The sequence below is a fragment of the Equus quagga genome, chromosome 15 (assembly GCF_021613505.1).
Source record: "Equus quagga isolate Etosha38 chromosome 15, UCLA_HA_Equagga_1.0, whole genome shotgun sequence".
In the NCBI taxonomy this organism is placed as follows: Eukaryota; Metazoa; Chordata; class Mammalia; order Perissodactyla; family Equidae; genus Equus; species Equus quagga.
In genome coordinates, this window is record NC_060281.1 from 7,563,073 (window position 1) to 7,575,847 (window position 12,775).

The 12,775-nt window shown below is 38.9% G+C and overlaps 1 protein-coding gene across 5 annotated transcripts in view; it reads right to left on the minus strand.

The window, feature by feature from the left end:
* Nucleotides 1-3,742: 3,742 nt before the first annotated feature.
* Nucleotides 3,743-12,775, minus strand: part of PTP4A1 (protein tyrosine phosphatase 4A1) — a 39,184-nt gene continuing 30,151 nt past the window's right edge. For 3 of the 5 annotated variants that reach the window (XM_046639443.1, XM_046639446.1, XM_046639441.1), the window contains exons 2-6: nt 9,235-9,782; nt 7,631-7,723; nt 7,163-7,293; nt 5,910-5,984; nt 3,743-5,169 (exon numbers count right to left, since the gene is read on the minus strand). In XM_046639443.1, the coding sequence (XP_046495399.1) occupies nt 5,052-5,169; nt 5,910-5,984; nt 7,163-7,293; nt 7,631-7,723; nt 9,235-9,339 (522 nt within the window). In that variant the 5' untranslated portion in view covers nt 9,340-9,782 and the 3' untranslated portion in view covers nt 3,743-5,051. Of the gene's footprint in view, nt 5,170-5,909; nt 5,985-7,162; nt 7,294-7,630; nt 7,724-9,234; nt 9,783-12,478; nt 12,617-12,775 lie in introns of those variants that run through there. The other 2 variants (XM_046639444.1, XM_046639442.1) reach the window with 2 other exon arrangements.

Consider the following 12,775-nt stretch of genomic DNA (forward strand, 5'->3'; position numbering starts at 1 on the left):
CCAGTCTCCCTTGTTGGCTTCCCTCTATTAAATGTTTCTCAATTACCCACTGTGAGTGTACCATCTGTTTTCTTCTGGGACGCTGATTTATACAATGGTTAAACATTATATTGCCTTCTTGAAAACATTCAAAATTCACATTAGCATATTAAAGGTTCTAAATAATACAGCAGTAAATAATGTCGAAGTTTAGCCCAATGTTTGCCAAACTTACTTATTCATGGCACCAGTTTTTGGATAATATACGTAAGAGCAACACTTGAACTCAATGAATTATAAAATTTCTTGCCTTAAAATATACAAAGCCAAATCTGATGGTTTATAGTCTTGATGACTAAGGGTAATCATTATACCTATAATCGTTCTGTGCTGTGAAACGCTGATGGCCTGAATGTCTACTGTGGCAACAGCCCAAGGCTGTTGGCCACAGCACTGATGCGTCGCAAATGGCTGCGCTTTTTAAATTCAGTTTAGTCTTTATGATCACGTCTCTCTGCGTCAGATTGACACCTACCTCTTACCCATGTGCTTCTCTCCCCTGTGCTCTGCATCTTATTTACCATGTCTAAGTCTTGCAGGAAACTGAATTACCAAAGCTAAAGCTACATCTAAAAAAAGATGTATTTGGTTTACTAAGTGCCTATGGTTCCCTAATCACACTTTAGGGCCTAAACTTCATGATATCTATTTTGGTTGCGTGGAAAATTTACCACCTTATGCTTGATATTTCACTTATGTGGGATGATGCTGTGCATATACTCTTTAAAAATAACTCCGCTCCAAATATAATGTACACCTGAAACTTACATAATGTTATAAACCAATGTTACCTCAAAAGAAAGCCAGTCTATAAAGTCTCATGTGGCAGCGAGTAATGCTGAATATTCCTGGCGTTTCAGCACACGATAGAATCTCATTTCCTGTGCTGCTGGGTGGCTCTGCGGCCAGTTCTGTCCAACCGGTTGAATGGAATTGTCTATGCATGATTTTTTAGTCAAGAACTTAATTATCATGTGAGACACTCTAAAGCTCTTCTTGCCTTTTGTCAACTAGCACTGTTCCAGAGAGTAGATGCTCCATCAGCTTGGGTCACTGTGATGGACAGGAAGCTTGTGACAAACCTGTCGCTTTCAGGGTTGGTTGTTTCTGCAGCATGTCTTAGCCTATCCTGCCTTACTTCAAAAAGGTTTCTCTGCAAAAATAGGAGAGTTCAATTTTGTGAAATCACAAAGTATTTACAAAGAACACTGTTTTCAAGGAAAACGAGAATGAGTTCCATAGGCAGGAGTTCAAGAACTCATATAAACGCTTTAACAAATGGTTACATAAACGGTCAGGCATCTGTGGCCATGGCTGTGGTGGTGGAGCACACACAGGTTTGAATCCCGCCCTCTTCCACTTTGTCAGCTAGTCATCTATGGGGAGCCTCATATCCCTCATGTATAAAATTGGGACAATACAGGATTATTGTAATCAATTTATGAGAACTACCTGACATGGTACTTATCAAATGGTGCCATCATAATAGCTGACTGACTGATTAGTCTGGCAATATATATCAAATTATAGAATTATTCTTTCATTCCTAACTTAATGCAGATAATTAGCTTAATTCATTGAAGACAAATATATATTCTTTGTTTGCTTTCCTTCCAAGATTCTACTTAGGCTACTTACCCCAAATATAATGCAGAAACATTGTGTCAGACACTTTTAAACCAGTCTTTAATTTTCAATTCAGGTGTTTAAGGAGGCATACATACATTTATTCAAGGAATCACGGAACATATAGTATAAACATGAACTGCAAACACTACTTCATGTATTTTTTTCAAAACTATACTTTAAAAATAATTTTATTGTCTACATAGAAAACAAAGTGTTACTTATCCTTCCACTTCCCTTTGAAGTTACATTGCCTGAAACTCCAATAGAAAGCATTCCTTTGATTATGGAAAGGGCTGGGGTACTCACTGGTAATCCAGACTTGGTGGCAACATCTCCATTCTGTCATACTCTTAGACGCCTAGCAGACAGTAGATATTTGTCAATGAATAGAGCAGCATTTTAAAACAGATCCCAGAGACTGAGATTCTGAGGCCAAGTTGGGGGACCACAAATACCATCTTGAGGTCCTCTGGCTGGAAGGGGGATGTGACTAGATGTGATAGCATTTCTGGGCTGGATGCTTCTAGGCATAGAGTTGTGTCAAAGTGTGGGAATAAATGAGCATTGTCCTAGGAAAAGGGGGCATTAGGAGGAATGATAAATGAAGGGTGCAGTGTGCTGCAAAATGACCAATGGCACTTATTTCTAGGATTTTCCTTCAACTAAAAGATTGCATTTTCTTTTGTTATGATTCAGTAATCACATTACTTACACGTCAGCAACACTATTATAGACAAGCCTAGTCAAGAAATCACTACTTACATCATCCTATTGTGGGAAATTGTTATCGAAAACCAAGTAATCAAATTTTAGACCACCACCTGATAACTTCTCAAATTCAAGACCTCTACTCCTGTTTCTACTTTAATTCATTAGACAGGAGGAATCCCCAGGATGTATTACGGGTATTCCTTTGGTCATACTTACAAGGTAGAAAATATTTGGATAAAAAGCAAATCTCATGTCTTATACTGTACAGATGAGGTTTATAAAGTAAACTGACTTTTAGCACCCTATATACAATCCAACACTGCAAACACTTAATGTTTGAAGTTCCAGGTATTTTTCATTCATCATGATGGCACCTCCTGTCAATAAACACAACTGCTGTTCTATGGGCTGTGTAACAACAGTAATCAATTGCCCCAAATTATCTCAAGAATAGGCTATATTGAAAAAGAGAAAAAAGAAAAAAAAGATAGCCAGATTAAATAACTAGCCCCAATCGCCCTAAAGATGGAAGATTTAAAGACCCACGGCCCCAGAGGTCCTCGGGTCCCCTCTGCGTGGCTCTAAGTTTCAGGAACGAACTATCTGCAGTGCTAAAATGGCATGAAGAGATGGAAGCAAATCTTTAAAACACAAGGTGACGTATCATTTTTTTACTCAAATTTTGAGTCTTTTACTCAGTTGTAACTATCAAAAAAAAAAAAAGCCAAAGATATCTGTCCCATTTAGAATAACATGAGCTATGCAAAGGAAATTATTTCAGATTACTGAAAGAAACCTAACATTTATTAAGCCATCCTGTGCCCAAAGCTTAAGTTCAAATTAATTTCAAAACCTTTAAAGGTAGGTAATGATTAATTTGTAAATACGAAAGCTGAGGCTCAGAAGCTGCCCCAAACCGTTCTTAACGGATGGAAGTGAGCTTCAAATCAAGGCCCTCCTCTGCTGCACGGCTTCTCCTTGGTAAACGATGATACAGACAACTATGCACTGGTGCTGTGGGGAGGGAAAAAAGGAAGACTGGCAGTAGATGTTAGTTTAGGGCCAATCTTTCTCAGCAAAAAGCAAAAATAAAAATAAAAATAAAAATAAAATAGTACAGTGGTTCAAATTACCTAAACTTTTAAAAAGGCAAGTTTATAATGGAATGAGTGCCCCTCTTAATATTAAACAGTTCTCATGACCCTAACAAATTGTGTCTATAAGGAGCTTACTAAAATGCCAACTTCATTTAATCCTTCATTTGTTAAAAAAACAAGGACACAATTTACTTCAAATGGCACTAACTGAAGCGCAATTCATTCATTTCGTTTTCTACAAAATAAGATAACTTTAAGCAAAACAATTTCAATGATGATAGATGCATTTCATTATTTATTTAGATGTTTAAGCTCTCGCACTAGATTTTTACAAGCTGGTGAACACTGACAAATTATTTCTCCCACAGAACTATAACCACACATTCCCAGACAGTATAAATATATGGTTGAACTAACATTAATACACATCACCATTTTATCAATTACATAATAAAACAAATTATCAAGTATCCAAATATTAAGTTACACAGCTCAAAAGGCATATAAAATATTAGATATCTGCTCAATTCATTAGCAGAAACCCACTTTTTTTTTTTTTGCAAGAGAGGTTGGGAAGAGAAGGAAAAGAAAAATCACACTTCAAACAAAAATAAGTTGGTAAACAACTTCAGATAAGTATGAAAAAAAATTACAAGAATTTCAGAAATTTTATGATTAAGAATTGCTTTAGCTACAATAACAAAGCATCTCTAACTTTTAAAAAAATATTTACTAAATTAAAGAGCATATTCTACATGTTCTGCACAAGACAAAGGCAACATTTTACTAAAAATACTTAAAGCCCCCTCCCATTGTTTTCAGGCCCTCCCTGTAAGTTGCACCCCAAAGTGCAAACATTAAAATTAACTGTAAGGCTTTTTTGTCTGGAGACATTAAAGACATGTGCTTCTGTACAATGTAGATTTTCAAAATGGAGGTTTCCCATAACAGCACAAAATGACTTTTATAGAAAGACATTAAATAATAACTGTAAGACTTGGTAAAAATCCAAAAAAAAAGAAAGTTGAGCAAACCTGATGTACACTGGTCTGAACGTGGGCGATGTAAACGTAAAGTGAGCAGGCAAGTAACCATACAGGCTCTACTTTCATGTTTGAAATGGCTGAAGGAATAAACCACACAAGGTCCAGAGTGTTCATAGTTCCTGGGATTTTAGTTTGTGTAGGATACGAAAAATTTACAAGTATTGTGCTGGGTATTTTGGCACCTAATCTTTCTAAATTTCTTATATATTGATAAGATTCTGGCATGGGAATTTTGAAGACACAACTCAACACTGCATGATTTCAGAAAAGGTCAATTGGTACAAATGATAAATACATTTTAAATGCTGAACAGCAATAATCTTTTTGCTAAGTGTCCAAACAGGTTGATCGTAAACCAAACATAGAGGCTACAATTCTGTTAAGCTTGTGGCCTGGTAAAACTGCTTTTTAATACTCCTAGGAAGCTTCCTTAGACTTAGCCACCAAGCCAACAGGTTGGCTAACATGTACAATAACTTAGGTCCTGTCTCAAGCTCCTCTCTAGGCAATGGCATCAGGCACCCTAGTTTTATTGAACGCAACAGTTGTTTCTATGACCGTTGGAGTCTTTGAAGCGCAGCCGCATTTTTGGACGATACTTTTCCAAATACAAAAGTTGCTTGCTGTTAAAAGCCCCACGCCGCTTTCTGGAAGGAAAAACAACAAAAGATGAAGTAATTAAAGCAAAATCCTTCTACATTAATGTTTACTAGGCTGTAGGCAATAATCACCTCTCTTGTGGCAATTTATCTTTCGATTATTACACTGTGACATAATGCAGAAATAGAGACAGGCATACATGTGTAAATGGAAAAGGGAGTGCAAAGTTTATTTTCTAATAATCTTTTGAGTGGCGGTTACCATAGTCAAAATGAATTTATATGAAGTCCAACAAAAGACAAAACTAATATATGGTAGATACGGTACTATAAGTCAGATTGCCTCTGAGGGCAGGGAAGATGACTACAAAGGTCACGAGGGCACTTTCTGAAGTCATCAAAATAGTCTATATAGTGTAGTGGGTGGTGGTTTTTTTTATTTGGCTGTTACTGTCAGCTCCTCTACCTCTGAGACCTGTGCATTTTATTGTGTATTGACTATCCCTCAACAAAAAGGCAAAGAAACAAGCAACATATTCAGTCAAGAATTTAAAGCAAAACAGTAATTCAAAAAACTATTATTGGTTTAGAATCATTGTAATATTAGCATCCACATGGAATGCAAAAAAGGAGGATCTTTATTTCCTGGTTTTAACCCTACTGTAAAAATGAGCATAACGGTCAGATGGGCTGTTGGAAAGAAATTTTTTTCATAGTTACATAATTAAACTCACTGACATTCAACGAGGAAGTAAAAAGGATGCAAATAAAATTCATTAAATACTTACTGTCTTATGAACTGTACTGCATCTTCATATTTCATCCCACCTTCAATTAATGCTAGGGCAACAAGCACCGGAGCTCTGGTAAGGTAAGAATTTTGATAAATCATTTTTTCCAAATCAAATCTCAGAAAATTCAATAGTCATGCAGCACGTAAGGACTTTTCGGTCAATGACAGAGCGCACAGACGATGGTGGCCCCATAACGTCTGTACCCTACAGCCTAGGCGTTTACCAGACTGTACCACCTAGGTTTGTGTAAGCACACTTTATGACGTTCCTATGAGGACAAAATCGCCTAATGACACATTTCTCAGAACGTGCCCCTGTCGTTAAACGATGCATGACTGCACTCCAAACATTCCCCAACCTGGAGCCCGCTTATTCACCATCCATCCCATCTAAGTAACTGTAGGAAATGTTGACTTATGTTAAAAAGTTAAACATCAGTATTCCCATATCAAAGCCACAATTTTGTCTAGAACCAAAATTGAAATATGCCCTTAACAATTAGAAATAAATTTAGAAGTTTAGACTTGTATTATTAGAAGGGAATCTTGAAAAAATTTGGGGAAGGGAGTAAATCTTGATAATTACACACCGTTTTTCCTGAATTCTAAGCTGTGAAAAATATTTTCCACTTCAAAAAAAAAGAATTTGCTTTTAAATATCATAAAACTCCTTTCCTAAAGATCTTCTGGAAAAGTCTGCTTTCTCTGTTTTTTATTATCAATGATACTGTGACACAGTTGCATGTCAATACCCACAGGGCCATCAATTTTCATTTCACTCTTCTCCACTAGAACTTTTTTTGGGGTGGGGGTAGTGAATTACAAATATGAACATGCATATTTTGGCACTATTGGGTAATGAGTTCCTCAATCAGAACCTCTAGGATCAAGAACCCTCTATCAGAAGTACAGCATATACAATACCGACCACTTTAGAGGATTGATAATCCCTTTCCCCAATGAGCTTGGACAATGGTTCCAATACCACCAAAACAACCAAGCACACACGATTAATTCTATAAATAATTCTGCCCACAGAGACAAGTGTAAATTGCAGCTACAGCATTTGTTAGTTGCAGCTGTACTGGAATACATTATTCTGTTACATTCACCTACTTTTTAATTTAGTTCACTAACCTAATGAAGCAAATTGATTCACAAAGTGATAACCGAGTCTTTATAGGAGTCACAATCAAGTTTTTACTAGAATTAAGAACACTATTAAATGGATTTAAAAAATTTTCTCACCTCCCAAGGCCTGCAACACAATGAACAGCAATACAACAACCAGGTTCTTCACGAAACTTAATTTTCACAAGACTTAACCAGTCATCAACAATCTGGTTGGATGGCGGTGCACCATCATCAAAAGGCCAGTCCTAAGGCAAAAGGATAAACGTTTCATATTTTTCATATAAACACCACAGTAATAATTATAAATTTCTAACACCCAAATGTCTTCAAAAGCATTTTAACATAGCTCAACGTGTTTTAGGAAACCCCACTGTCAACGAAATGCAAATAAATGCCGAATCTTTAGAAAGATCTTTTATTACTTCAAATCTTTGCTTAGCTTTTCCTTTTCTTTATTTGGAAATTAAGACACTGCACAATTTTTTAACCATTTAGAAAGATTAAGCTTTTTCAAGTCAGTGGTTTCTTTGAATATTTTTGTAGCACACTATCAGAAACACACAGGAACTATTAAATACTTACGAGAACATGGATGCCTTCTTTCTCCACGAGAGTAGTGTCATAAGTTGCTTCACACACTCTTACTATTGTGGTAACTCCATACTTCTTAAGTTCCTGGATAAAACATACATTAAAAAACACAATGAGGTCTTCATAACCACATCACTATTGGTCACTATTTGTCATTTTGATCACCTCTCCAATAGGTATTGCTGGTTAACAGAAAATCAGGGAATAAATGGTGTAACCTATGTACGTTTAACAGGGAAGCAAAATCTCATGCGGTTTTTGTTTTTAAGGCAACCTTTGTTTTGCTGAGGAAAATTGGCCCTGAGCTAACATTTGTTGCTAATCTTCCTTTTTGTTTTCTCCCCAGAGCCCCAGTATATAGTTGTATATCCTAGGTGTAAGTCATTCTAGTTCTTCTATGTGGGATGGCACCACAGCATAGCTTGATGAGTGGTGTGTAGGTCCACACCCAGGATCCTGACCACTGAACCCTGGGCCACAAGAGTGGAGCACATGAACTTAACCACTCAGCCATGGAGCCGGCCCCCAGAAATTCTGTTTTAAATGACAATACTAGAATAGCACAGAGGGAATGTTAAACATCACATATATTTTTAATAACCTAGAAGTTTTGTGTTTGTTTTAAATCCTGTGGCCCTTCAAATACTAAAGTTGTTTAACACTCACGGTAACACTGGCTGGGTGGAGATGAAGCACTAAAAAAAGTGGATTAGCACTCAGGGACCAAGGTAAATAGAACCAAGAGTAACATTAATGACTATCAAGTCATCTGACTTGACTCAATTACATTAACTCCTTAAACTTTTTGCTCATTTACAGTACAGTGTGTAATACAGAGCCTTAAAGGTGTATTCAAAGACACTAAAATCCCAAAAATACAGTGTAAAACACCCCACACCATTTCAAACTACAGGCTTTAAGACTCATAATGCGTTATTACTAATTATAACTCTTCCGGCATTTAAAAAGCATACAGATGCTAATCAAAAATAAAAGTATTTCTATGATCTAGGAGGCCCAGCTGCTGTTTCTGAACATCTGTACATATTTATATAATAAAATGTGTATTCATCTAAATAAATTATTCAGCATTATATTGCTTCCTCATAGTCAAAGAGAGAGCTGGTGAAACAGTTCATCTAGCAACCACCAGGAAGCAGCAGAATTAATAGCTAAAAATTGGGTTCTAAATATCAAATGAGGTCAAGACATTAACTTTGGTTTACGGCATTAGTCATCAGGCTAAGTGGATATATGAACAATCTGTAACTGGCAGCCTTCCTCCTATAAATGTCTTATAAGATAAGCAAGTGCCATAGTACTATACTGTCCACGTATAAATTTAAATTAAGCAAACTCCGAGGCAGGAAGAACTAGACAGTAACTTACAAATCCAAACTAACTCCAGTACATATCCTTGTTAAAAGGTATACAACAATTTACCTCTAACATAAAGAAGTCACTGATATTTCATTTTTGGGAGTTAGAACTACAGGCATAACATCTCACATTTTCCAAAAGAATATTTTGGTAGATAAAAAGCCCCACTATTAAATTGCAATCACTTTGAGACATTACAAAGCATCAAACCTTACCTCTATGAATTTGTTTAAGGTTGCATTGGTCGGATTGTGTGTAATAAGAAATCTCATGTTCTTGTATGTGACTTCCACAGGAGCTGGGCGGTTCATTCGAGCCATGTTAATTTAGTTTAAAAACACTCAGTAGGGTTATGAAAGAATTTAAAAAACTGAATATAGAAATGATGCAAAGAAACTGAGTCTACTTCAATATACTCCACTTGAAATTCTCAGTGCTTTGAGTATGAAGCTGGGGGTAATGGGAAATGAAATGAACCTCCTAACAAGAAGCAGCAATTCTTCAATCCAGTAATACTGAGGCAAGAGAAAGGAAGTGCACTGAGGTTTACCCCATCCAGGTCAGAACTCGTGTAAAATGCTCTGTGGATTTCAATTCAACACTTCTGTGTCCAGGTTAACCACTCTTACGGGGGCTTCTTGGTGGAGTAGTAATGAATTTCTACAGTTCACTTGTCTGCATACAGGTCGTGCTGTGCCTGGCAGTAATCTCCACTGCCCTTCAGAAACTCCATAAATGTGTGACCAAGAACACCACAGAACTGCTGTTTAAAAGAGAGAGAGAGAGAGAGACAAACGTTGTTTTCCAATTCAAAACGAACAGGACACGCTTTCATAGTATTTAAGTGGACAACTACCTTTCCAAATTTGGGCCCGAGCTACCTTTACAACTTTTACCTGAACCACAAAATACAAAAGCGATTACAGATTAAATCAATAAGCATAAAGCAAGCATTCACAAATAGATTACTTTAAATTGAAATGACTGATCCAGTACAAAGACCCCTGAAAAAATACCACCATATGGTCAATATCCCTTATAGATATCCTTCTACTAATTATTCCTTTTAATAGTTGGTTGTTTGCTTTACATTGTTATAAACTACATGTACAACTTTCTACAATGATCCTTCCAACTAACAAAATATTTTTACATGTCACAAACCATGAATACTTTGAAGCTGTTAGCCTTTGCATAATTTACTTACTCCTTTAAAGACAAACAGCATATTCTTAAGAGAAAAAAAGAAACTAGTTTTGAAAATGCTTCCATACACACTATCTCATTTGATTCTTAACCTATTAATTTATCATTCCCTTTTAACATTTTCCTCATCTGAGTTGCTGGAAGTTAGTCAACTTGTCATATGAGATGTTATGTTTATAAATTTTTAAAATATTCTCATTTATAACTATAAAAGATAGTCATAATTTTAATATTCTTTTGTATTCTAAAACCAAAATTTCACTTATCCAGCCTAAAACTGGAATCTAATTAAAAAGGGTAAAAGGAGGTGCTGTTCGGGTGGTGGAAGTTACCCTGCATTCCTTTCACAGGTCTCAAAAGCAAGGTGACCACTACCAGCAATAAATATGTACGCATATTTTTCCCAAGCTCCCCTTTAAAGTACTACATTAGTTTTCTGCCAGTATCCAATATTAACTGAATGTTCACAGATCTCCTCAAAACAGGTATACAACACATCGACGTTAACTTCCTCTTCTTCCATGTAGTTTATAAGAAACTTGCATGCTTGGCAATAGAGAGGACTAAGACATGTTAACAGCAGGTTAACAGAAGCACCAAGTGCAGGCCACTGCCCCAAACACTTTACCCATGTGTATTGTCATGGGTAAATTACCTAATAAATTACATTCAAATTATCTGCTCTTATTTTCATTTTGAATAGAGTTCCATGCTAGTTGTAGTTTCTAAAAGAACTTTGCTAAAATTTGAGGAATAATTCATATGGAGATCTGGCAGATCACAGAAAACATCAAGTCACCCCCATTCATTTTTCTGTCAAAACAAAGGAACCAGCCACAGGAGTCATTTCTTAAAAGGTCATCCCACAGGGAAGGTAACTTTCATTATTCCAAATTTGTTCAAATGAGCCCTCAGAGGTTGCTGGGTTAAAAATTAGTGACTAAATTACCACTAAGAACTTCACTATTGCAGTGAATAGAGACTGCAGTAATCTGGAAATAATTTCAATTACACTTTCACCTCAAATCCCAAATATTACTTCCTCAGAATAAAAAGCATATTCTGGCACCTTTCCAAAGACGTACAATGAATTAAAGAAGTCATCTGTAAAGCTGTTAAAGGCAATGACTGTTATCTCGGTATTCTGATTTCCAGGTAATATCTTTTTTCCGTTGAAAGCTGATTTATGAGAAAGTATTTCAAACCACTATTTCCAAATTTAACAGCTCAAATTCCTGTTAAGCTGAGTCTGGCCATATCCCTTCAGGCTTCCCCCGGAAGTAAAGAAAACTACAGAAATAATTCATTTAGTGAACTGGCTATTTTGACTGCGTGGAGCCCCCCAGTGGCTGGGGGGGGACTTCCATCGAAGTGATACCTAACATCTTCCCGTTCTGCCGAAGACACTCGCCCATTCCCCATTTCCTCGCCCCAGGAAAAACTATCCACGACAGGCAGTTTGGGAACACCAAGGAATTTTTTCCCGCCCACTTATCAGCTGCGTACAATCACAATACACACGGAGGGAGAAGAGCAACTTATTCGCCAGGATGATGTCAGCTGCTCAGACTGCAGTCAAGGCGATCGACCTGTCTAACCGCCTTGTCAGAGTTCTCCGGAGTGTGTTCCCCGTCTCCTTCTACCTTAGGTAACGCATCGAGAAGAAAGCGTGGGTAAAGCGCTGCTTATTCCTGGGAATGATCTAGCTTTCCCGTTTTCAGCTGATTTACTGCCATCGAACAAAACTCGTATAAAAGAGGTAACAGGAAGCATTGCCTCAGAATCTGGATCCTAAGCAGGCCGACGGTTCCAAGCGCAGTGCAAACAACAACTTAATACTCTTGGAATGGTCGAGGCTTTCACCGCGGACAGAAGATAAACCTCAGACTTCTGGCTCCGGGTGGCTGCTGTTGCCACAGCCAACAGGAGGCAACAACACAGCACACTAAGGATTGCAGGGCAGTTCTCAACAGTCCCCGATTAAAAGGCGCCACCCAGGGCCAGTCCCAGATTGGCAGCGAGAGCGCAGGCTGGTGCCCGGCCGGGGACGCCTGGCTCCAGCGCGACAGCAGCCCCGGCGGCTCCCAGGGCGCTCAGGCCAGGGCCCTGTCTCCACAGACGTGCCCCAGGGCAGGGACAAGACTCGACTTGTTCCCATCACCGAGAGCCCGAAGTGGGGCGTCAATCCGGAACAGCTCGAATTACCAGGTGGGGACCGAGGGACAGGGCGGGGCTCGCAGCCCGCGTCCTCACCTGGCCGAGCGCGCTCCGGCGCCCGCGGCGGTGGCGCAGGGACCCGCCCGCGGGCCCGCAATCACGGGGTCGGCGCCTTCAGGCGGGCGCCGGCGCCGAAGCCATCTTGTCGGAGCGCCGGGCCGGCCGGGAGCAGAGGAGAGGCTGCACGGCGCCGGGCCCGCTCCCGGCCCCGGCCCAGACCGTTACCCCGCCGGGCGCCCCGCCCACCGCACGCCGGCCCGGCCTGGCCCGGGCGCCCCGCAGCCGCCGCCGCGCCCTCCGAGCCGGCCGCAGGGACACGCGCAGCCCGCGCCC